This window comes from Macrosteles quadrilineatus, unplaced genomic scaffold, assembly GCF_028750875.1.
Source record: "Macrosteles quadrilineatus isolate MER2022 unplaced genomic scaffold, UCM_ALF_1.0 Scaffold_2__2_contigs__length_208266976, whole genome shotgun sequence".
Lineage (NCBI taxonomy): Eukaryota > Metazoa > Arthropoda > Insecta > Hemiptera > Cicadellidae > Macrosteles > Macrosteles quadrilineatus.
In genome coordinates, this window is record NW_026542595.1 from 94,436,943 (window position 1) to 94,462,392 (window position 25,450).

Below are 25,450 nucleotides of genomic sequence, written 5' to 3' on the forward strand. Positions count from 1 at the left end.
GCCTTGTCTTGTGATTGGCTGCCACCAACTGCAAACTTACGTGGTCCCGACTCTAGTTGAGTTTTTACTCTACCTGTAAATATGCCCTTAAACTTTTGTTGTTGTTGTTGTGAATACAAATGTTAATTACCAACTGGTAGGAGTGTGATAACTCAATTTGAAATAAAAGAGGCCATCTCTGAAGGCCTAGGCAAAATAAAAGATTGGAATCCTGATATAATACCAAAGTATGCTATGGTTGATTTTTCCACAGAGGAATTTTTGTCCCATACATCGTAATAACTCAGTAATATTAGATTCTACCTATCATACCTGTAAATATGCCCTTAAACTTTTGTTGTTGTTAATTGGTAGTAGTGATCATAACTGTATTTGAAATAAAAGAGGCCATCTCTGAAGGCCTAGGCAAAATCAAAGATTGGAATCCTGATATAATACCAAAGTATGCATACTAGGTATGAGTACTAGGAGCAAGTCCCAACGACTCCTTCAATAGCTGGTGGTCACAAAAACTCCATAGCAAGTGTCTCCCAGTCTCACCCTCTTGCAATTTTCAATCGCTCCGCTTGACTCCGCTCCAGCCGTCTCCATCAACTGGTGATGGAGACCAGGCTTCAAAATCTTGGTTGATTTTTCCACAAAGGAAATTTTGATTTTTGAGGACGTTTTTCTAGTAGCTGGAATAAGGCCCTTTTTCAGGAGAACCTGAAATTGGATTCTCCATGTTCTCAAGTGTTTCCCTGCCAAATTTCATTGAGTTGTCTTGTTTGGTTGTGTTGCTATGTATGTTTAAAGCAGCTGGTGTCATAGGCCCTTCTTCCATAGAACAGGTGTTGAAAGCTTTTAATGAGTGAGGTTAGTTTTGTATACTGTGTTTTATATGTGTTTATTATATTAAATCAAGAGAAAATGCTTAATGAGCATGGAAGTGAGTGACAGAAATAGTGTGTTGCAAGAATGAGTAATATAAGGGGCTAAATATACGCCTACTTCAAGTGAAAAATGGAAGCAGAATGTGGCAAGAAAAGGAAGTCTGGTGAGGCTGTATCTAAGTCTACAGGTAAAGAAGTACCGTGAAAGACATTTACTAGAGTTTCTGAATGTTGCAAAAGAAATGTTATAATACATTTTCAGTACTTGACCAAAGGTATTTATTTGATAGTTTTTGGAGTGGTCAGTCAAAAGAAACCCAAGATGTCTTTTTGTCTGGCTGTATAAGTTTACACACTTCTCTTAGGTCTAGAAGAGAGCCCACCTAAAGTAATGAGGGAACAGTGTTGGGAATACCATTTAAAAAAAAAACGAATAGAAAGCGTTCAAGTGTGCAGATCGTTTTTAGTAAGCTTATTTCAAGTTTCAGTAAAGCGCATTCGAGTAGTTCTAAAGAAAATCATAGAAGGTCAGTAATTTGAGGAAAGAAGTGGCCAACATGAAAATCGCCCAAAGAAGCTATCAAAAGAGGTTTTGCAACTTGCAATGGCTCACTTGAAGTCCATTCCCAACCATGCAAGTCATTATTCTGCAAACAAACATAAAAGGCTATATTTTTTAAATCCAGATATGACGATAAAACAGATTTACGAAGAGTTAAAAAAGTATTTTGATGAGAAGACTGGTGAGCATTTAACTATGGCCTATAAGACCTACTTTAAAATTTTAAAGAAACAAACTTCGCTTTTAAAAAACCTAAATCGGATACGTCTTGGCAAAAGATTGCCAAAAATCCTCATGATGAGTGCAGGGTACAGTTTGATTTACTCAAGAGGAAGGCAAAAGCTTTTTTTGATATGAAGAACAAGTTTATTGAAGAGGCAAAAAATGAAGACAATGGTACAGTAGTCCTTGAATTCCAGACTGTAAATGAACAGTTCTACAAACGGTTACTATGGCTATACCTTTTTAATGTTCACTGCCACAACGATGGAACTTCTCTTATGTATACCTTTATAGAGTCAAAAACAAAAAAGGGGCCAATTCAGTGTGCTCTTTTCTCTATGACTTTTTCAAGAGGAAGGCCGACCAGTTAGATCCCGTGCTAGAAGTATGCAATATGGGGTTAGCAAAATAAAAAATGTGATGGATTATGTCAAAGAAAAATTTATTAAACTTTATAGGCATAGCCAGTTTATTTCTGTAGATGATTAAACTGATAATTTCAAAGGGAGTGATGTTAAAAATGTACAACCCTAAAAAGTCCACTGAGTGGGGCCTCCTCCTTTACATAAACACTTTATGTTCCACAAAAATCATGTTCCTATAGTAATTTATTGTTGAAAAGTAAGGTGAGTTTTGGCAGACTATGGAATCAGCCAGGTCACGTGACTCCTCGTGACCAATAAAAACAGAGCTGAGATGCAAAACAACCAACTGAGCTAACCTAAATTCAACTCTTCAACTGTGAGTAGTTTCTGTGTGTATCATTGCAAGTTTAACACAACTATTATTCACAAACTTACTATTCAATTAAATTTGGGAGAAGATGGAGGACTTTGTGCCACCTATAGCTGAAGGAGAAAGGCCTACGAGGAGGACTCCTAATAGAAATAACTATAAAAAAACCAAAGATAAGATAGCCAGGTAGGTCTAAGCTAGTCCATTACATACCATAACGTTGGACCCTAACTTAAGAAATATTTTAATTTTAGGCCTATACGCTCTAGAACCAATAAAACTAAAGAAAAGCCTCAGTTGAAAAGGACCACAAAATACTTTGTTCGGGACAGAGAAGGAGGAAAGATGCCAGTATGACTAGTTTTATGGGAATCCTGAATGTGTCCCGTTTTCGAGTAAATAGGCTAACCAAAAACTATCAAAGAGAAGGAGAGATTAGGGAGAAACGTGGAGGATTTCGTATGTCTAAAAAGTATGATGACCAAAATAAGTGTGTAATGAAGTTCATTAACAAACAAAAACAAAGATTGGAATCCTGATATAATACCAAAGTATGCCATGGTTGATTTTTCCACAGAGGAAGTTTTTTCCAGTATTCATTTGCAGCTTCCAAAGGAAGCAAGCCTGGAACAGATGGCTTTTAAGAACCACGCTTTTAAGAAATGCCTCAATGCCAAGAAAGGAAGCAGTGCCTGGCTATGCTCCGAAAATAGCTTATGTCCATAACAAAGAAGAAGCTCTGTTAGCTGCGGAAGAATTAAGAACTAAAGATTATGTTTACCAACACAACACTCAAAAGATATTTTGAGGGTGAATGGCTTAAAGAAATAAAAAGATGGGCCACTACCTTTCAACCCAATGACTTCCACATAAATATCAAAAACGGCGTGGAGAGAATGAACAAAGATATCAAATATGGATATTTAGAAGGCTGTTCACTTCCTCAAGTTGTGAGGAATGTTGTGGAAGAATTCCTTACACATAGGTACAGTATTTCTTAAAAAGAAAATCTAAATGTTTCTTAAATACACCAACAATATGATGCCATAACCCCGCACGAGAGGCCGAAATGGTTAGTTAAGCTTGTGTTGACTAAAGCTGAATCTATTCCCAGCAATGTTGCCGATAACATTTGCCAAACAGGAACCTCTTTATTTTGTGTTTCTTCATAATCTGAAGGAATAGACTACAATGTTAATGTAAAAGAATAGCTTCAGTTGCACTTGCCCAGACTTTTCCCAAGAAAGGCTGATTTTCAAGCACATCATAGCCATTGGCTTTAAGTACTCAAGCTGAGAAATGGAAAAGATCAACAAACAGCTTTTCACAGATCCTGTTTTAAATATTGACGAGGACCTGTTTCAAAATGAATGCAAGAATGCAAAACTGGAAGATAACGTAGATCATACATATTATTTATCTATAAAACATTTTTTTAAATAATTTTTTCACTTTTAAGATATTACCAGTTAAAAAAGGTAATATCAATTTTCACATTTATTTATCATCATCATCATTATTCTAATTCCCTAAGGAATTTCTTGTGCACAGCAAAACTCTTTTATTTATCAACCGATTTTGATGATTGATGTGTCAAATTAAAGGGAATTATCTGCAGAAGTCATGGAATAATGTTTGTCACGCTCAGTTCAATGTGCTTCGCCCCACTGGACTTTAAAGTTTTCATGTATTTTTAAATATAAGTGAAAATTTAGTTAAGTTTATCAAACATATGATTCATTTCCTTTAAAAAACATCTGTCTTCAAAAAAATAACCTCTTTCCCTTATGTCATTTTAATATTTACTTTTTCTGTTTATATATCAATTTACTTTCAAATACAATTATGACTGATGAAATGGATAGATCACCTTTATGGGCAATGTTTAAAAAAATTCTCTTGCTAAAAACATGAGAGCTAATCCAAGCGAATCAACATTTGCTGAATATCTTTTACGAATAGGGAATGGCCATGAGAGCTATCATAATGATCTTGGTGATTCATTGATACGTCTTCCACCACAATGAATGAAAATATCATTGACAAAATCTTCAGTGAAGGATTCTCTGAAGATGATTTAAAAAGACAAAAATCATACAATACTATCACCAAAGAATGAACATTGTGACAAAATATATAATAAAATAGTTGAGCAACCAAATAATGACAGTCGAGTTTATTACTCAGTTGACACCTTGATTCAAGAAGAGGGAGACCAGTTACAATTACCTGATGAATTTCTTCACACTTTAGCACCAAGAGGTTTACCCTCACAAATTATGCCTTTAAAAAGGTGTAATTGTAATTTTACTAGGGAATTTAAATCCACAAAAATGACTGGTTAATGGAACCAGATTAATGGTAAAGAGATTAATAACATTGTTCTTGATTGTTAGAAAAAGCAATTTTTACCTTAAAAACTTTTTCATGAGATTTAAAAAATAACCTTTTTTCCTTATGTCATTTTAATATTTACTTTTTCTGTTTATTTATCAATTTACTTTCAAATACAATTATGACTGATGAAATGGATAGATCACCTTTATGGGCAATGTTTAAAAAATTTCCCTTGCTAAAAACATGAGAGCTAATCCAAGCGATCAACATTTGCTGAATATCTTTTACGAATAGGGAATGGTCATGAGAGCTATCATAATGATCTTGGTGATTCATTGATACGTCTTCCACCACAATGTATTGTGAATGAAAATATCATTGACAAAATCTTCAGTGAATGATTCTCTGAAGATGATTTAAAAAGACAAAAATCATACAATACTATCACCAAAGAATGAACATTGTGACAAAATATATAATAAAATAGTTGAGCAACCAAATAATGACAGTCGAGTTTATTACTCAGTTGACACTTTGATTCAAGAAGAGGGAGACCAGTTACAATTACCTGATGAATTTCTTCACACTTTAGCACCAAGAGGTTTACCCTCACAAATTATGCCTTTAAAAAGGTGTAATTGTAATTTTACTAGGGGATTTAAATCCACAAAAAGGACTGGTTAATGGAACCAGATTAAAGGTAAAGAGATTAATAACATTGTTCTTGATTGTTAGAAAAAGCAATTTTTACCTTAAAAACTTTTTCATGAGATTTAAGTCCTAAATCTTGAAATTATTACTGAATGTTCGGCTGGAAAACGAGTGTTACTGCCCCAATTAAGTTTAGAACCATCGGAAGGCAATTTTTCCCTAAAATTCAAACGTCGACAGTTCCCATGTCGAGTCACTTCTGCCATGACCATAACAAAAAGTCAAGGACTGACACTTGAATAAGTTGGTCTTTATATGCCAGAGCCCTGCTTTCAGCATGGGGCATTGTACGTAGCAATGTCAGATGCCGCACTTTTGATGATCTAAAAATAATGGTTAAAGAACAACGAAACCAAAGACATCTGGCTAAAGACGTTAGAGTGTTAACAAAAAATATAGGCTAGTATGGGAAGAGTTTCTCTTTTAAAATTTTAAAAGTAAGATGAAAATTTTAACTGGTCTGTCAGTCAGTATTCTGTAAGCCTACTCTGTTAGAACCTTTATTAAAACGGTATAGAGCTTAACATTTTTATTCATTGTAATTAAAAGTTTAGCTCTTGAAAGTTTTTTTCCTTTTTTTTTCGTAGTGATAAGTTAAAAGGTTATTTAAATTTGTTTAATGATATTGAAATATAGTTAAGATTATTAACTGTAAACAACTAGTTTATTATTAATTACTTTACATAACACAACCAACATAAACTTTAAATGGTCGGTATACTTAGGTTTTTTACTGAGTTTAAATTAATCGACGCAATCTCTTATTCCATATTGGTTAGTTGAAGTACCATAAAAAATAATAGCATAACCTGATAAGCTATTAAAACACAAAAATAATTTCATGTGCATCAAGCATTGAAATAATGGAGCTTTGACTAAAACATTTGATTTAAACAGCTTATTGTATTGTTGCAACGTGGAATGGGAAACCAAAAAGGTACAAGTATAAACAAAGGGGTAGCAGATTTTTATCCCCCTGGGCAAAAGTGACGTCACAAACCAGGGGGTAAAATTCCGGGCGCGAACTTTTGAGTTTCGCGACATCAGCTCGATGGATTAAACGTGGAATTAAACATATATTTTCACGATTGTGAATTTAATCAGAACACATCAAATTATAAAAACCTAGAGTGTACGGCCCGGATTTTTACCCCCGAAATTTTACCTCCGGATTTTTACCCCCGGATTTTTACCCACCGGATTTTTACCCCCGGAATTTTACCCCCTGGCCAGATATATAAATTAATGAGAATGATTAATTATCTTCATTCTGTTTAAATTTAACAGTAAACATTTTATTATTAAGTAGCTTATCTTAATTTATTTGTAACATCAACTAATCGAACAGGTATTTGATATTAATTTTGAGATTCGAGTATCAGGATTCGATCATTGAAACCAACTGTTGTATATGACGTATAAACAAACATCAGAATGATAATTGATTTATTTGTAACATCAACTAATCGAACAGGTATTTGATATTAATTTTGAGATTCGAGTATCAGGATTCGATCATTGAAACCAACTGTTGTATATGACGTATAAACAAACATCAGAATGATAATTGATTAGAAAGATTTCTCTAACGATTTATTATACAACCGTAGTAAAACAATGTTTTTCGTTTGTATTGTAACAATAACAAAATATGCCTTATTGTTTCTTTAGGAAGAAATGTTCACCCAATTATCATTTAAATGAGCTACTCAGTTTATTTTACATACTTATTAACCAACAGTTGGCCCCAAACAAATCCCGGACATCAAAATTAAACAGTTAATTATGTTGACTTAGTTGCGATTACAAAATAAATAAATAAAGATATGCTACTAAATAATGAAATGTTTACAATTAATTAAAAACAGAAATAAGAAAATCAATAATTCAATTTCTAAAATCGGCCAGGGGGTAAAATTCCGGGGGTAAAAATCTTTCGGAGCCCGTACATCTTTAGTTGTCTAAACGCTAGTTATATGGACAAAGGGTTAAATTCCGGTTTTTATCGCTAATCTAATTAAGTTTTAATCACGCTCTGACTATTTTCATTAGACTTCCAAATCCGCGGAGGTAAAATTCCGGCCGCGAACAAATTTTTGGCCAATCAGGTTACTAATAGTGACGTCAGCTGTGCCCAGGGGGATAAAATTCCGGCGACCCTAAACAAACAGTCCATTGCTTATTGCCTTGTGGTGTTGAATAGTGACTGAAGTCTTTCCAGTGTAAAGTTGCACAATTATTAACAGTTTAGGAGTCTTTTAATAGTTTAGTAATTTTGTTAAGTATATTAGTCTTTTAATCGATAATAGTTATTTATGGATTAAAAGTTGTTTTAAGTTTGATAGTATCTTAATAGTTCAAGAGTACCTACAATACTTAATTTAGTATATTTTAGTAGTTCATAAGTTTTATTTTTATTTTTATGAGTTATTGAATATTATACGGTATGATTTTGAAATACGGCACGATCCCTGGAAGATAAGGTAGACATATTTTTTTTTAATCTCGGGAAAATTTTCATGAAACAGAACGTTGTTTCAACGAACAACATCCGGGTAGTGTGCAGGAAAAATACTTGAGATAACTCATTCCAGATTTAGGACAACTGGTAATGTCGTTAAGATCAAAATCCCAGGAAGACCAAAAGTGGATAAGGACATAGAGCTCGAAATAGTATCCGAGTTTGTAGAATATCCACAGTTTTCTACTTGATCTGTAGCTAGGGCAGTTGGTGTTTCCAGAGGAAAGTTGTGACAACGTTAAAGTCAAATAAGTCTAATCCGTACAAAATATATCTACATCAAGAATTGAATGAAGACAACCCGGACAGAAGACCCCAGTTTTTTTAATCCATGGAAGCCTAAGTCCGAACGCACTAAACATACATTTGTTTTTCAGATTAAAGCTGTTTTCACGTGAATGGGTTTGTGAATATACACAATTGTAGGTATTGGTATGTAAACAACCCCCACATACTTTAGGAAACATATACTTATACCCCCAAACGTTAAATTTGGAAATCACATTGTTTGGCCTTGATTTTTAGGAACAGTTTATCTGATGGATTCTATCTACAGATATTAGAGAAAATATAATTCCATAAATTAGGGAAATTGCGGAAAACCATAAAGATGAACTCGAATGGAAGTATGGTAAGTTTTAAAGCCCATGTAAAATTTCATCTGTGTCCTGGCAGCCAATAGCCACTATTTTAGTCAGTATTAGTTATTGTTTTAGCTTAATGCATTATGTGATTATATGTCTTTGCATTATACGGGAAATAATGGCTCTGTTTCAATTTAATTTCAGGGTTTCATCAAGATTGAGCTTTGCCCCCATTTCCTGAAGCAAGTACGAGCGTGCGTTGAAAAGAACTTTCCGGGAATGTGGATTGGGAGGCGAGGTACGATAGAGTGGCCTGCTAGAACAATTTACATATTGGCTAACATCATCCATTAAAATTTAAATAAAACTGGTCCAAGAATTTAACCCTGTGGGACTCCTTGTTTAATATCTACAACCCTTGAGCGTTTACCATTGCCCACCTCAAAAACCTTATCAATTGATTAAAAAGCTTGATTAAAAACTTGTGTAGAGTATATTGAATTAAGTATGTTTTCGTTATCGTTTTAGCATACTAAGCACCAGCCACTATGCAATACTTTGGTATTCTGTAACTGAAGTACCAAGTGAGAGTTTTCTTTTCCAGTATCCCATATTTTGGATATTCAGTATTGTGTCTAATAGTTAGTACTTTACTAGTCGGAATATGGGACAAGTGACATACGATATTTTGCGTCAAAATCTAAGCTAACCTTACAATATCAAAATACCCCCGCCGCAGCAAACCTGCCGACTAATCGAATTCCCACTTGTCTGAATTGGTTTTCAATCAAATCTATTTAAATAACAACTATTTAACTATTTAACGAGTACCTTGGTTTGCCGCTACAAGGAAACTAATAAAGTGCGTTTTTTTTTTTAAATACCAATAACTTAGAATAAAAATAAAATAAATAAATCATCCAAGTTTCACCAAAATATATAAACTAGTAAACTACAAAATTTTACAATATTCTCCATAAGAATAACATATTAATTTTAAATTAAATTTTTTGTTAATTTCAAGACATATTTTATTTAGTTAAAAGATTTTAAGTTTTTAATGGTAAACCTAAACGTTTGAGTTAGATTGTAGATGAATTCGTCATAGTACACATATTGTATTTTTATGTTGTTGCATATTAATTGAAGTTCACATTGTTTAATAGCATTCCCATCTGTCAAGCTCGGTCCCTATGTTGCTCGTTTAGCTCCTGTGTGACAAAGACAAGTCAATCCTAGCGAAGCATGTTTATTCTTATTGCACCAAGCTCAGTTGTTTGACACTGCGAATAACAGATTGCGCCAGTGTTCCCTTCTATTCCATTTCCCGCTCAATTTGAATGGATTCAAGGTGTCACATAAATATCAGACTCTATTCTAAGGCGATGTGACTTCCATCCACCATCAATGTTCCAAGTCTGTTAAAACATGATCTGGTTCAATAAATACGGTTCACAAATCGTTTATAATCAGTAAAAGAGTTAACATTGTTCATAGACAGTCAACACATTTTTTGGGATTTAAAAAATTCAACGAAACATTTTTTTTTCTACGGAAAGTAAATAAAAGAAACGTCTCATAACACTTAAAACATTTATTTACGCTTATACTGTTACTCACAAGACGGTAAATATACAAAAAATATGGTAAGTAGTGATCGATTTCGATTGGACACTCCAATCATCATCAGACCTAATAAACGAATTTTTTGTGTGTGTAAAGTAAAATGAGATAGGCCTAAAGATTTATACATATATGATATTTATTATTTGAGAGTATTTTTATTTGCCCATAAAAAGTGTGACAACATATTCTTAATATTTGTGATTTTGGATAATTATGTAATTTTGAATTTATTCTTTGTACAGTATTATTTAAAAGGATGTTTTATTGGATATTGGAGACTAATATATTTATTACAGACCGATTTCACCACACACTTAAGCAGCCGTTAAAACTTGCTCTAACTGCAGTTATCCCGTAACGGATGAAATCGTATTTCACCCCTCGCCGTTAGAGCTAGTTTAGACTAACTCTTCGTTAGAGCATTACCTGCCTGATAACGACCAATTAACTGTAAACTTTCGTTAAGTAAATATTAGCTTATTATTTTTAGCCCTGCTGTAAAGAGCGTCTTTTCTTTTGCATTTGTGTTTTTAACAAATTTTTTGTCCACCAGCATTATTAAATTCCTTTTTCATTGTTCGTAAAAGTAAGCTCCCTTTTCCTTTTCACGGTTTTGGGTATTCGTTTTGGGGCACCCTACTCTCAAACAGTTTTTTTTGCGATTGGTCAGACATAAGGTAATAATAACAAAACCATACAATAATCGCTATAGTTATCTGTTGCTAAACGAAAATTACAAAACTGTTGACTATTACAATATTTTATACAAAACTACACTATATTCCAATCCGAGAATAACACTTCTACCTATTTCCTCATAAATACAAATTTATTTTCTAAGTTATGTATACTTGAACCCATATAGCGTGGTGTCATGACAGTTCACTGCCACCTCTATTTACTCTAAACTCTCATTTTAAAAACCAACAGTAATTTTGCCGTTTTTCGTTCGAAAAATAAGATTTCCTAGCTAATTGTGGTTTAAAATAACAGTTTGTTTTTATTGAAGATTATTTTACACCACCTTTAGCGTGAATTTGGTGAAATCGGTATTAAATAGTGTGAAATACGATAAATTAATGTTCTAGATATATTTGAAATTTAAATGTAGATAAAATAAACCTTACTGCTTAATGAACACAAGTTGTATTGAATATTAAAAACTGTTACACAAATTAAGAATTACAAATAACATTGTGGTTAGTAACATGTATAGTCAACAATATTAGTGGAAAATTTTATATACAAACGAAAGGAAAAAATAGATATTTTAAACAAATAGTATATATATATATTTAAGGTTGCTCTATACTGTGTTGCCAAATTTATCTCACGTTGTCCACCAGCTTACCTAGATACCTTCAAATACTATACTAATGTTGCAAAATATGATCACTGGCATGATAAAATTCAACAACTTCTTTTCATTTACTTATCCTAGTGTCTTTTATAAAAAATGCAAATGCACGTACTTTTTACCAGGTGTCTTTGACAATTAATACAACAACTGTTTTGTATCCAATAGTCAATGCTGGTGTTTAAAATGTAATACAATCGTGCGCTGTAATAATTTACAGAGTTTACTTACTAATGGAAATTAGTAATAACATTAAACTTATTTCGATCAGATGGTCGGTCGTTAGTTCGACGACTGCAATACCGTTTCAGTGATTTCACGTGTTCTTGTCCAGCACCACCAATATTTATCAGTATAACTCATTTTATAACATTGCCAGCTCACATTTACGTGACACGTTCAACACACGTTTCCCAAGCCCACGAGGACAAACAAGGGTAAAAATAAGCCACAACACTCTTGAAAATAATTACAATTAAAGAATCACTGCAGTATTACCATGTTTTAACAGCATGTATGATGGTACTTTTTTCAGGTAAAAGAACGGATTTAAATTAATTGTTCGAAAATATTTTGATGGAAACAAAGAATCACATCGCTACATGGCTGTTAAAATAAATTTATCTTTAAATTAACGCTCTGTCAATTTATTTTAACGTGTTATTAAGAAAAGCCAACATACTTAATATAAACGATCTAACCATTCTATCCATTCTCTGTACCAGGTGTTTGCTCCCGCTCAGACTATTGCAAAAATTACTTTTCCAAGTCTATCATTTGCATTACCAGCTAGGCCCATTATATTCAACGTAAATTTGTATACACAACATACTAATGACAAGTTATCTTAGCGTATATTAGAGAATAAGACATGAAAAAGAGACTAAAGAAATCGTTTATTCCAAAAATAGGGTTGGACAACACCCTCCACGACCAGTCATATGTATCCAAAAGGTGTATCTTAGTTTTAAGGGGGAAGAAGGTTACAGATTCCATTAAAGACCTCTAGAAAAATACTAAGCCGATGAAAGATAAGACGCAGCTTTAGTATATCGCATGGACGGAAGAGGAGTTATGTATGAATATGGAAGGCGTTGCATTTTTCAAAAGGTCCATAAAGAACATTTCCAACAGCTGGAGTCGTAGTCAAATACAAAATGCACGCCTCCCAGTAGTCCGATGCTTAGATCACAATTCTCCAGCAGTTATTGAGAGATAAAGCACGTCTGGGACCTGCAGAATGGATAAATCGCAGATGGCGTTACAAGATCTTTCGGTACTTTATGTGTTTCAGTAGTGGAGACTAAACTAGTAAATTTGTTACGAAAAAACCATTCCAATTCACATGTAGAAACGCTAACCAAGAGCTATGACACGGGTCCAGAACCTTAGGCCTATATAAAAAAAAATCTCAAACTGATGTATTTTCTTACAAAGTCCAATGTAAAAAATATATTATGAAGGTATTTTTTTAAATATTTGTTGAAACTAGAATAACAGTAATTATTTATGACAGATCTATCTTAATTTAATTGAGGAGGAGAGCCCAACGAAACAAAAAAGTAAGTCGACAGCATGAGATTGTGCGTAGAATTTGCTGCATAAAAAGTAATAGAATGAAAATTACCTTAAAATTGCAAATATAGAGTGTCCTTTGTTTATTTATGTATTTACATCTTGTCGATATGTTATTTAATACTAAATTTTAAGGCTTTCGAAAACTACGTATTTATCTTCAGGCTGTATTGAAAACTAATACAACAACTAAAAATATACTTAACAATAAATAAATGTTAAATTAAATTAAACAGATCACAAAAATGATAATGGAAAAATATATTAAAAACGATATTATAAAAAAATTATCTTTTGGATTTTGGATATTTAAAATGATTAAATTATTTCAAGTAATTCAGAGTTAATAACTGGGCGTCTTCATTATTTAGGAAGTAATTTTTGTCTCTTTTGTCTATAAGATTTCCACAGGCTGAAGATAAAAACATAGTTTTGAAAAGCGCTAGTGAAAAAAAAAAAAAAAATACTATATGTATATGACCTTTTATACCCTAAAGTTTAGTATGAAATTACATTAATTTGCCAACATCTCCAATATAAGTTATCTTGTCGATGGTTAAAGTGAAAATTGTGAATTTTCTCATTTAGTTTAGTGAAGAGGTATATTATTAATAGTTTTAACTTTTTGGAATCGGTCTTTAATTTTACTGACAGATATACGAATATTCGACCCTAAGACCCGCACAGGAAAACTGTTACTTTTTGCTCAAAATTAGCACTAAAAACACGTTAATAATGGATAACCACAAGTCAAGAATGCGAACGTGTTTTTAGTCATAATGATTACCACAAAATAAAGGTTTTATGGAACACAAAAAAAAAAAAACATTGAATAACAAATGTTGTATACATTAATCCCCATATTTTGGAAACGCACATAAAAAATACATCGTGGTCTCTTTTCACTTTGTTTTAAATACCTGAAAACAAATGAAAACTGGAAATACCCCAGCCGCAGCAAACCTGCAGACTAAGCGAATTTCCATTTGACTGATTGGATTTACACTAAAATGTCTACTTAAAAATATAACATTTATTCCCTATTTAAATAGAATTAGTTTAACAAGTACTTAGGTTTGCTGCATCAGGGAGGGTAAAACAGTTTTTTTTTGTAAAATGTTAATAGTTAGTAAGAAATCAAAACATTTTCCAAATTTGATCAAAATATGTTCATAAACAAGCAAACTACAACAGTTTACTTATTCTCCATAAGAATAACATGGGAATTTTAAATTTACAAGTTTTTGGAATTTTATCCGTAACCATTAGGCGCATAATAACGCTTCAATATACTAAATTATTTGTTTTTTTAAGCTCTACAAAATGGTTTGAAAAGAAATTGCTAAATTTGATGTTTTTTGGGTCAAAAATGGGAAAAACCTATTTTTTCCCCATAAAACCCCCCGTAAACCCCCGTTCCAATGGTCCGATCATGCTGGATCGCGAACTCGTCGTTCGAATAAACGTAGGTTTACACGTTTGTACCAAATTTCATCAAAATCGGATCATTTTTGCTCGAGTTATTGTGCTAACGGACACACACATATACAGGGTGAGTCTTCTAAGCTGTCCTAAACCGATTAAAGACGAACGGCTTGACATACAGAGATGAAACAAAACTTTTCCCCACTAATTCATACCCAAGAAACAACTTAAAAATATTTGTACCATTTTTAAAATACAGGGTGTTCAAGAAACTGAGAGTCATGGATTCGAATCTCAGAGTTTTCAAATGTAAACATATGTCATGTTATGTATCATTTTAAAGCTCTATACTAGACAAACAATTTAGTGAAAACAGAACTCATTTATCTTTGTCCGTTTCAAAATGGCGGCCGTTTTTATAGAAAGTGTTGATACTTACAGAATACCCTGTATCTTGACAACCACTAAACTTATTTTCGTTCTGTTTGAAAATTCTTAATCCTCGTAGGTTCAGCTTTAATTTGATATACGACAAGTCAACATTTTAAAAACTAAATATTTTTTCTATGATTTTAATTTTTTTTTTAGTTGGTAGCCTTGTAAATGAAAATTTTTAAATGGCAACATATGTAAAATTGTGTATCATTTTTAAGGTCTTGTAAAAACAAACAACTTTTAAATTTAAACCTACCGCCTATCTTTACACCCTGTATTTTAAAAATGGTAAAAATATTTTTACGTTGTTACTTGGGTATGAATTAGTGGGGAAAAGTTTTTTTTCATAGCTGTATGTCAAGCCGTTCGTCTGTAATCTGTTTAGGACAGCTTAGAAGATTCACCCTGTATATATATATAAATATATAAACATATAAATATATACAGGGTGTCCATAAAACGTTTCAGGACTTTGGGAAATGAATCCCCAAACTAAAAGGAAGACAAAATATTGTAGGAAGGTATGTCCGAAAATGCATATTTAACCAGATATCCGCCATTTTGTTTTTTATACAAAAATATTTTTATCTGTGAAGTTTTTTATTCGATGATTATGAAATTGGGTAAACATGATAACATACACAATAACTTTAATAGAAAAAATAACAAAGTTGATCCGATCGTAAATTTCAAAATGGCGGCCATTTAATTTTTTTAAACTTAAATAACTCAAAAACGGCTAATTTTATGAAAAATGTCAAGAATAATTTTTTTAGCATTTTTAATTCCCTATCAAAAAATACCAAGATCAAAAAGATCGGACAAAAGATAACTGAGATACAACGTTTTTTGTGTAAAAATAAGGCAAAAATTAAGGGTTCCCCGCCTAACTTTGCCTTATTTTTAAATAAAAAACGTTATATTTCAGCTATCTTTTGTCCGATCTTCTTGATCTTGGTATTGTTTGATAGGGAATTAAAAATGCTAAAAAGAAGTATCCTTGACATTTTTTCATAAAATTAGCAGTTTTTGAGTTATTTAAGTTTAAAAAAAAGATATGGCCGCCATTTTGAAATTTACGATATGATCAACTTTGTTATTTTTTCTATTATAGGTATTGTGTATGTTAACATGTTTACCAAATTTCATAATCATCGAATAAAAAACTTCACAGATAAAAATATTTTTGTATAAAAAACAAAATGGCGGATATCTGGGTAAATATGCATTTTCGGACATACCTTCCCATAAACTTTTTTCTTCCTTTTAGTATGGGGATTCATTTCCCAAAGTCCTGAAACGTTTTTTATGGACACCCTGTATACAGGGTGATTGGTGTGCCAGCCGTTTTATTCGAAAACTATAAGAGATATCAAAAAAAGTTAAACGGTAAGTGCCTTGGATTTTTCATTTAAAAAATTGTAGTCAAGTCAAAAAAATTATTTTAGCTGCCATTTTTCCAATATGGCCGCCAACTTAGATTTTTCTTATGGAACACCCTGTATTTTATGATGTATTCTGGTAGAAAATGTAATTTTAAGACGATTTTATTCTTGTGATTTTTTTCATAAACCTAACCGTTTTAAAAGATAATAATGGTTAAAGTTTTGAAATTTCTGCATGAGAAAGAGTTTCGATAAAGGCCTAAGCAAGCATGCCAGCTGTTTTATTCGAAAACCATTCAAAATTTCACAACTTAAACTATTATTATCTTTGAAACGGTTAGGTTTATGAAAAAAATCACAAGAATAAAATCGTCTTAAAATTACATTTTCTATTAGAATACATCATAAAATACAGGGTGTTTCATAAGAAAAATCTAAGTTGGCGGCCATATTGGAAAAATGGCAGCTAAAATAATTTTTTTGACTTGACTACAATTTTTTAAATGAAAAATCCAAGGCACTTACCATTTAACTTTTTTTGATATCTCTTATAGTTTTCGAATAAAACGGCTGGCACACTTATATCAATCACCCTGTATATATATATGAATTTGAACGGATGGCGTTTTTGGCCTCTAGGGACCTCAAAACGAAAAAAAAACTGTTCCGCGTCCAGGTCTTACCATGAGTACTACGGTAATAGCTTATTCCCTATATGGGAAATTCGCTAAAAGGCATAATTTATCACACAGCAATTGGGAAAAAGAACTTATTAAATCAAAAGTTTTCACTTTCAAACATACGACAAACAAAAACCAGTTTATTGACAAACGGGTTTCAAATATTTATCAAAGTAAGAAAATTAATTAAATAATTGATATAGATTTGATTGGTTAAAAGGACTATTAACATCAAGGGACATACTCATAAGCTCTTTATTTTATTCGTTTGACCCCATCAGTAAAACAGTGATGTTTATTTGATTGTTAACATTATTTTCTTTCACATCAAAGTCGTTTTATAACCAAAAGTAACATGAATAATATTAACTAGTGGCTTGAAGGGACATAAGTCCCTGAAAAGCTCAAATGTAAAACAAACTATTGTAATACAGTATAAACAAACTTAAATAAATCTAATACATATATCAGATATATATCCCAGTACAACATATCTTTTGTGTAAAAAATAGTTTGTTGTTTGTCTTTGTTTGCTTTTGTTGATGTTATTTTTAATAAATAATTTAAATTACTCCAAAGGTTTAACTCTGCCAAAGGCAGCAAACATGTTTGTGAATAAATATTAGTTTACTAAGGTAGCTTTGGTCTTTTGATAATAAAAAGGCTTTCCTGATTAAAATATTGGAAATTGTCTTCGTCATATATGAAAACGCAAATAAAGGTGTGTTGAGATAAGCTTAGTTCTTAGTTAAAACCGCTAAATTAGCACCCCGACCCAGTTATTATTTCTAAGTGCATGCTCCTTTTGTAAACACTACAATAAATCTCAAATTAAAAATGTTAGTAAGTTTACAAAAAAGTGTAGGATAAATCTTTAACAAATGTTTTGAAATCAAAACAAAACAGAACTTTTCAACAATCTTGAATAGATTATTATTTAGTCAATGTGGTTATTTCATGTTGAACATTCCCTCAACACAACAATAACCGTTAAGATAAAAGAAAAAAACTTCATAATTTTTTTCAGCCATTCTAAGTTTAATTCCTTTGATTTGAGCCATCTCCTATGATTCTACTACTTATCATACGCTTAACTAATTTACTTAAAAATACACAAGTTTGCCAATTGCACAGTAAAATAATTGATTTCGACATTCTAAGACGTAAATAAAAAGTATTTATTATTATAGGTAGGCCTAAGGTTATCCCTGGTTTTATATAGTATACAGTACATTGCAGAATTGACTGGCAAATGAGTAATCCAAATGTAATATTGCTTACTGGTTTGATTATTATGTGCTCGCTGGGATTGATGATCAATCACGATAAGCTGTATTGAAGTGAACAAAAATCAGCAGTAAATTGCTTTTAATGAATTTCTTATGCAGAACATTTTACGTTATATCCAATTTTGTGTTAAAATTTAGGGGATTTCACTATTTTTCCCGCCGTCACAGGATCGAGACCTTTAATTTGAGCCCTCTCTCGTCGTTCTACGACTTCCCAGTCGCCCACAATTTTGACTTGAGAATCGGCTTACGTAATTAATATATAGATAGATGTTAAAATTTCGTCATGGTGTATTATACACTTACACATCGTGAAATAAGCCTATCTATTAATTAAATATTATTGGTTATTATTAAAGACAAAAATCGAGGAAATGCGTTTTTTTGTTGTATAAGCTCTTTATTTTATTCGTTTGACCCCATCAGTAAAACAGTGATGTTTATTTGATTGTTAACATTATTTTCTTTCACATCAAAGTCGTTTTATAACTAAAAGTAAAATGAATAATATTAATAAATACTTAAACACTTGTAACTTGCATAACTATTTATTCATAACTGAATAGTAAATATTATGATATGAAAATTGTAAATAATTAACACATGGATTAATATAAAAAGTACAGAAGCAAAATATATAACAGTGGTCTCCCCCTAACAATGGCCTCCCCTTAAATTTTCGTACGCAACATTTGATCAATGTGGCGTCTCCAAATTTGTCCATCGTCCATCTTGATAAAATAGTGAATGTGACCGTCTCTACTTTGGACACTTCCGTAACCCCATTTACATTTCCCGGAATAGTTCCGTACTTGTACTCGTTCGCCTGGTTTGAAGTATCTCACTATTCCTTTGGGTTGTTTTGTTTCTTCCTTTGTCTTAGGTAAGAGTAAACTTAAGTATGTGCGGATCCTTCTATTGAACATCGAGAAGTATGAGCTGTTACCAGTTGAATTCGGAGCTTGACGTAGTTTCATCAGCAGTTGGTGAAGCTTTTCTTCCAGTGTACCAGGTTCGTCTGACATGCAGTTGATAAGTTTCTTTATCGTTTGTACGAAGCGTTCGACTTGGCCGTTCGAAGAAGGATGGTAAGGAGCTGTCATTTTGTGCAAAGTTCCACATTTCTTCAAAAAGTTACTAAATTCAGAAGAGGTGAACTGACGACCATTATCAGAGACTATAACACTGGGTAGTCCAAAGGTGGTGAATATTTTACGCAGCTCTCTGATTGTCCATGAAGATGTAATACTCTTCGTAGGTATGACTTCAACCCACTTGCTGAATGCGTCTACTACCTACAGAAAGTAATTTCCGTTGGTTGGCCCAGCAAAATCTATGTGGACCCACTCCCAAGGTTCACTTGCTGGCTCCCAGGGATGGTTAATTTCTTTCTTCCGTAAATTTTGTTCTTCCCTGCACTGTCTGCATTTTGAAATGTTATCTTCTATATCTTTGTCCAAACCTTTCCAGTAGCAAAAGCTTCGTACTAAGGCTTTGGTTTTACCATTCCTAGATGACCAAAATGTAGTTCTTCGAGGACATGTTTTTGTAAAGATCTGGGAATCATCACTCTCCAACCTTTCATGATACAACCATCATGTAGACACAGCTCACCGTTATGATAACCATGGTGCTCCAGCGATTTTCCAGTTTCCAAAGCTATTAGCAAGTGTTGCATGTTTTCATCCTTTTTCGTTTCTTGAGCAATTAGGTTATGGTTTAGGTTGATTGTTGCAATTTGGTTCATATAGAAAACATCAGTCTGGTCCATGCTGGTATTTGAATGTTTTTCAATAGGGAATCTTGAAAGGAAGTCCGCATTTCCATGATCATTTGTTCGTCTAAACTCTATTTTGTAGTCAAAACCTGATAAGAAGTGTGAATAGTTAAAAAGTCGTGTAGCTGACATAGAAGGTAGGTTTTTATCAGGATTGAATATTGTAACTATAGTTCGGCCGCTTAGAAAACGACCTGCGCGCTAATGCTAAACCAATGCTGGAGGAGGTCGCTTTCTAAGCGGCCGACCTATAACGGCTTGTGATCCGTTACAAGGATGAATTTACGTCCATAGCAATATTGGAAGAACTTTTTTAGTCCCCAATAAATTCCAGTGGCCTCTTTGTCAATTTGGCTATATTTCTCTTCCGGTCTTGTCAGTGTTCTTGAAGCGAAGGCTATAGGTCTTTCACTTCCATCTGGAAATCTATGTGACAGTACTGCTCCAAGTCCCACCGGAGATGCGTCTGTTGCCAATACCAAAGGGAAGACTGGATCAAAATGAGTAAGGACAATTTCATTTGTAATTATCTCCTTGACTTTCTGAAAGCTTTGTTCACATTGATCTGTCCACTTGTATTTCTTCTCCTTTTTCAGTAGTCCATGTAACGGATTGAGAATCGTTGCCAGGTTCTCGATAAATCTGTTATAATGGTTGTTCGCAGTTCACTAACATTCCGGGGTCTTCTTGCTTGTCTGATAGCCTTAACTTTATCTTCTGATTTGTGGATTCCATGAGCATCTATAGTGTGACCTAAGTACTCAATTTGTTTGTGTAGAAACTTGCATTTATCTCTGTTCAACCTTAGTCCGTTCATTTTTATTCTTTGAAGTACCATTTCCAACCGAGTGAGCAACTCTTCTTCTGATTTTCCTTGGATAATTATTTCATCGAAGAAGCATTGAGTGCCTTCTATACCTGATAAGACCTTGTCCATGATTCTTTGCCAAATTCCAGGAGCTACTTTAACGCCAAACATGAGTCGATTAACTCTGAACTGTCCCTTATGTGTACTTAAGGTTTGGATGTCAGCACTTGCTTCATCCATTTGTAGGTGTAAGTAAGCCTTCTTTAAGTCCAGAGTACAGAAAATTTTGCCACCGCTCATATTTGCGAAGATATCTTCAATTCTCGGTATCGGATAGTGTTCGTCTTGAATTTGTCTGTTCACCGTAACCTTATAATCGGCACATATTCTAATTTCACCATTGGGTTTCATTACTGGTACTATGGGTGTTCCCCATTCAGAATTGTCCGTCTTTGTTATTATTCCTGCAGTTTCTAAGCGCTCTAGTTCTGTTTCTACCTTTTGTTTCAAGGAATAAGGTATTGGCCTTGCTAAATTGTTGTTAGAACGAGACTTTCTGTCGACAGAGATTAGAACCTGAAACAATCATTGAAGGAGAGTAACGAAGAAATCGAACAACTAAAAAAAAAATGGATTCGTTATTACTTGAGTGCAGACAAAAGTCAGCATCTCTTCAAGAATACAAAAAAGTACAGAAGCAAAACAAATATTAATGTTAAAATTTCGTCATGGTGTATTATACACTTACATATCGTAAAATAAGCCTATCCATTATAAGCCTAATTAAATATTATTGGTTATTATTAAAGACAAAAATCGAGGAAATGCGTTTTTTTGTTGTTTAACTAGTAGGATAGTATTTATTATTTTCTTTGGATTTATAATATACAGCACCTGTCCAAGTATACAATACCTGGATGGGGGAAGGGGACCTTTTTGGTATGCTTATAGCGCTCTAACGGATAGATATCAGGAGCAAAATAGGCTATATGCGCATTGTACTCTTGTGTGTGAATGACGCCGTAGTTAATGGATGGTTGTTGTACCGGCGTCATACTGCCCAACTACATGAACTGTCTAGGTACACATTACTACAATTTCAAACATACACAGCAGCTCTGTACAGTAAGTACTGGAACTGAGCAGTCTAAGAAAATAGGAAGGCCCAAACACGAAGAGACTACTAACACTAGAAGAGCTGAGCTATGATAATGTTGGGCATTGGCCAGAGATGTCTGACAACAGGGCAAGATGTACCAAGTGCTCAAAAATTGGGGAAATACGCTGCATAAAGTGTCAAATACATCTGTGCATTACAAAAGACAATAAGTGTTTCTTAGAGTTTCACAATACCACAATACTGAATAATGAGGGCAAGTGGTGTCCTGTGAGACTAGCCTAAATTTTTTTTACGCCAGTGGCATTTTACAAGAAAGTTACGAGAGATGTGTTGAATGCTTAAGCCCCTGTCACACGGAGCTGGTTCCAGCAGCTGGTTCTCGCTGCGAGATCCAGCAGCTTTAGTTGCTAGTTCTCCAGCGCGCTAGAAGTCCTGTCAGACGAAGCTGGAGAACTAGCGCTACAACTTACAAGTTTGGTTATGTAATTGGAACTGACTGTGTAGTTAACAAAAATAATAATTGATGTTTTGTCTATGATCAGCTATCATAAAATTAAAAAGTGCAAGGAAAAAATATACTTTTAATATACAGGGTGTTGAAAATGTCTGGAACCAACATTATATCTGGTGAGTGGTTAAAGAAAAACCACTGATATTTTGGGTACGGATATACTATGGTTTTACTTATCATTTAGTGCCTTATGAAAATTTTTACCACTTATAGGGAACGTCCTGTGGAGGATGCAGTAAAAAGTTTTAATGGAAGCCTATGGTAAATGATACATCATTTTAAAGGCCATTTTTTTCTGAGTAAGGAGCCACAAGTTTCATCTCAAAAGGACCACCCTAGCAAAAATGGCGACTGTTTGAAATTTAAAAAAATCACATAGGGAACAGAATTTTTAAATTTCAAACAGTCGCCATTATTGCTAGGGTGGTCCTTTTGAGATGAAACTTGTGGCTCCTTACTCAGAAAAAAATGGCCTTTAAAATGATGTATCATTTACCATAGGCTTCCATTAAAACTTTTTACTGCATCCTCCACAGGACGTTCCCTATAAGTGGTAAAAATTGTCATAAGGCACCAAAAGATAGGTAAAACCATAGTATATCCGTACACAAAATATCAGTTGTTTTTCTTTAACCACTCACCAGATATAATGTTGGTTCCAGACATTTTCAACACCCTGTATAGGCCTAAACACTATTATTTTGTATCCACTACGGGCATGTAAATTAACTAATTAAAATCGAATAAGTTGTGGTAGGCGTATAACAAAAGGACTATCTTTCAAGAACACATTCATTTAATTAATATATGTGAGATGTAGCAATCGTAACAACGAGAAAATTACGGCAATTTCTAAACATGAAAGTTTAAATTTATTCTTTATTAGTTTAAATGTGTTTAATTAATATATATATTCATTTTCTTATTGCGAGAACTAGCACGATACTGTCAGACAGAGCTGGAATGATGCTAGAGACTATACAGCTGGGTGGTCACATGACCTGCAAGTGGCTCTTCAAGCGCTTGTAATATTAAACCGTTTAAAACCTCCAGCGGCTGGAGATACCAGCTCATACGAGTGTTAGGCTACTAGCGGCTGCAGAGTCAGTCACACGATGCTGGTTTTCCGCTGGTTCTAGCTGCAAGTTACTAGCGGCTAGAAAACCAGCTCCGTGTGACAGGGGCTTTAGTGGATGTGCCGGGGATTGAACCCGTCCCTCCCGCACCGAAGTCCGAGACGCTAACCACTAGGCTAGCGACAAAACCAAATTAACATTTTATTTAAAATTTGATTTTATAGACATGTGTGTATTCTTTTATTAAATCTTTCAAACAATTTTATGTGTTTTTATTGTTTGTATGCCACTCTAATATTAGAAAACAGTTTTATTCAATTTCAAATAACATATACGATATTGTTGATTATCGTATACTATGGGAAATACTTGCAAATTGTCAAAAATATTAAACTGTTGACTATAATGCACAGTGGGAACGATTAAGTATTTTGTTAATTTTTATAAATTTAACAACGTTCTTACAATGCCCATAGTATACCATAATCAACAGAAAAAAAGTTTGTAATTTTTTTTGTGAAATTTGGTAAAATGAGCTCTTTTGGCCTGAATTTAATAAATATAAAAAAATATACCCCAAAATATTTTTTCCCTTAAAAAAATTTGGGAAAGAAAGGGTTAATGATGTTAGATATTGGTTGTGTTAAATTTTGAATAATGATGGTATCATACTTCTTAAGTATGAAAAGTTATTTTAGATGAAACGAAATAGTAGGCTAATATAAATTTCGATGTCTCTAACCAATTTATAGTTCAAATATTAAAATATCTTCTTGGACTGATCTTCCCCTTTGCCAAAAAAAATCCCTGAGTGAGATTGTGTATTTAACAATGGTAATCTTCAAAGATCTTCAATTTCACTTGCACACATGGTAGACAGGTATATAGATCACTCTTAATCATTGCATTTAGGTTTGTGGTATAATATGTTAAATAATATTATGTGAAATTTAATTTAATGACTTGTAACTCTTTTACACATAACAGTTATTAACTAAATTAATATTGATATGAAATAATACAATTGTAAATTTGGTGGGGTGTTGTACAAATAGGAAAGTAAATTTGCCACCGATCACTGAGCCTCCAAAACCTCTTCAAACCTACTTGGATAGAGAATCTCGGGAGACTAAACATTTTCTCCAGCATATTCGAAAATATAACACGAGCTTTCAAATGACATCTTTTGGGGCGACTATTTATCGTAAAGAGCGAATTATCATTCAAAATGATAGTTGGCGCAGCAACGCGCGCCGGATAACTGCTAGTATTTTCTGAACAACAGATAAATCAATAAGATTTGGTACATTAACAAAACACATCAAAGTCTAATTTTTGAAGTAACTATCAGTTTTCTGTCATAACATGGGAACGTCTCACAAGAAGTCAGAAAGAAATCTCAAATAGTAGCATAGGTTGATTAATTATAAATAAAGACATTTAGTAGCAGAGTATAATGCTTCAAATTTATACAGAAGCAGTTAACAGATTCGTTTAATTTGCAATGCTACCTCCTCAGAAGGGCAGCCGCTAGTAATCGGAAGAAAATCTTAAACGTAAGCGTAGGTCGATATGCGCATGAAATTAAAGATCTTTTTTAGCAGATTAATGCCGCAAATTCAAGCTCAAAAGAGCAAATTTTTACGACGAGTGCGGTCGTTCAAAGATTCAACATGGCAGATTCAAGCTATCTTTGAACGGCTACTATTTTTGACTCGGTTGACCGTTTGAGTTCGGTTCAAATTTGCAGCATTCTACAAATAAAGCTCTCTAATTCGATGTACATATCAACCTATAATTCTATTTCAGATTACCTTTTGACTTCTTGTGGGACGTCCCCAT

General features: G+C 33.2%; 1 protein-coding gene across 1 annotated transcript; it reads right to left on the minus strand.

The window, feature by feature from the left end:
• Window positions 1-489: 489 nt before the first annotated feature.
• Window positions 490-25,450, minus strand: LOC128984601 (uncharacterized protein K02A2.6-like). The gene is made up of 5 exons (XM_054403938.1): window positions 25,423-25,450; window positions 23,609-23,688; window positions 20,767-21,477; window positions 19,263-19,611; window positions 490-677 (listed from the first exon to the last, which is right to left on the minus strand). Exons 1-5 carry the CDS (start codon window positions 25,448-25,450, stop codon window positions 490-492), a joined length of 1,356 nt encoding a protein of 451 aa, XP_054259913.1.

What these genes read in the sequence shown, in the direction of transcription:
- LOC128984601 (XM_054403938.1), bottom strand. Translation starts at nt 25,450, where the DNA reads ATGGGGACGTCCCACAAGAAGTCAAAAG. An exon ending in GTCCCACAAGAAGTCAAAAG is followed by an intron (nt 23,689 to 25,422) that starts GTAATCTGAAAT and finishes CTGGTTTTCTAG; the next exon opens with CCGCTAGTAACTTGCAGCTA. An exon ending in AAGCAAGAAGACCCCGGAAT is followed by an intron (nt 19,612 to 20,766) that starts GTTAGTGAACTG and finishes TACTTTCTGTAG; the next exon opens with GTAGTAGACGCATTCAGCAA.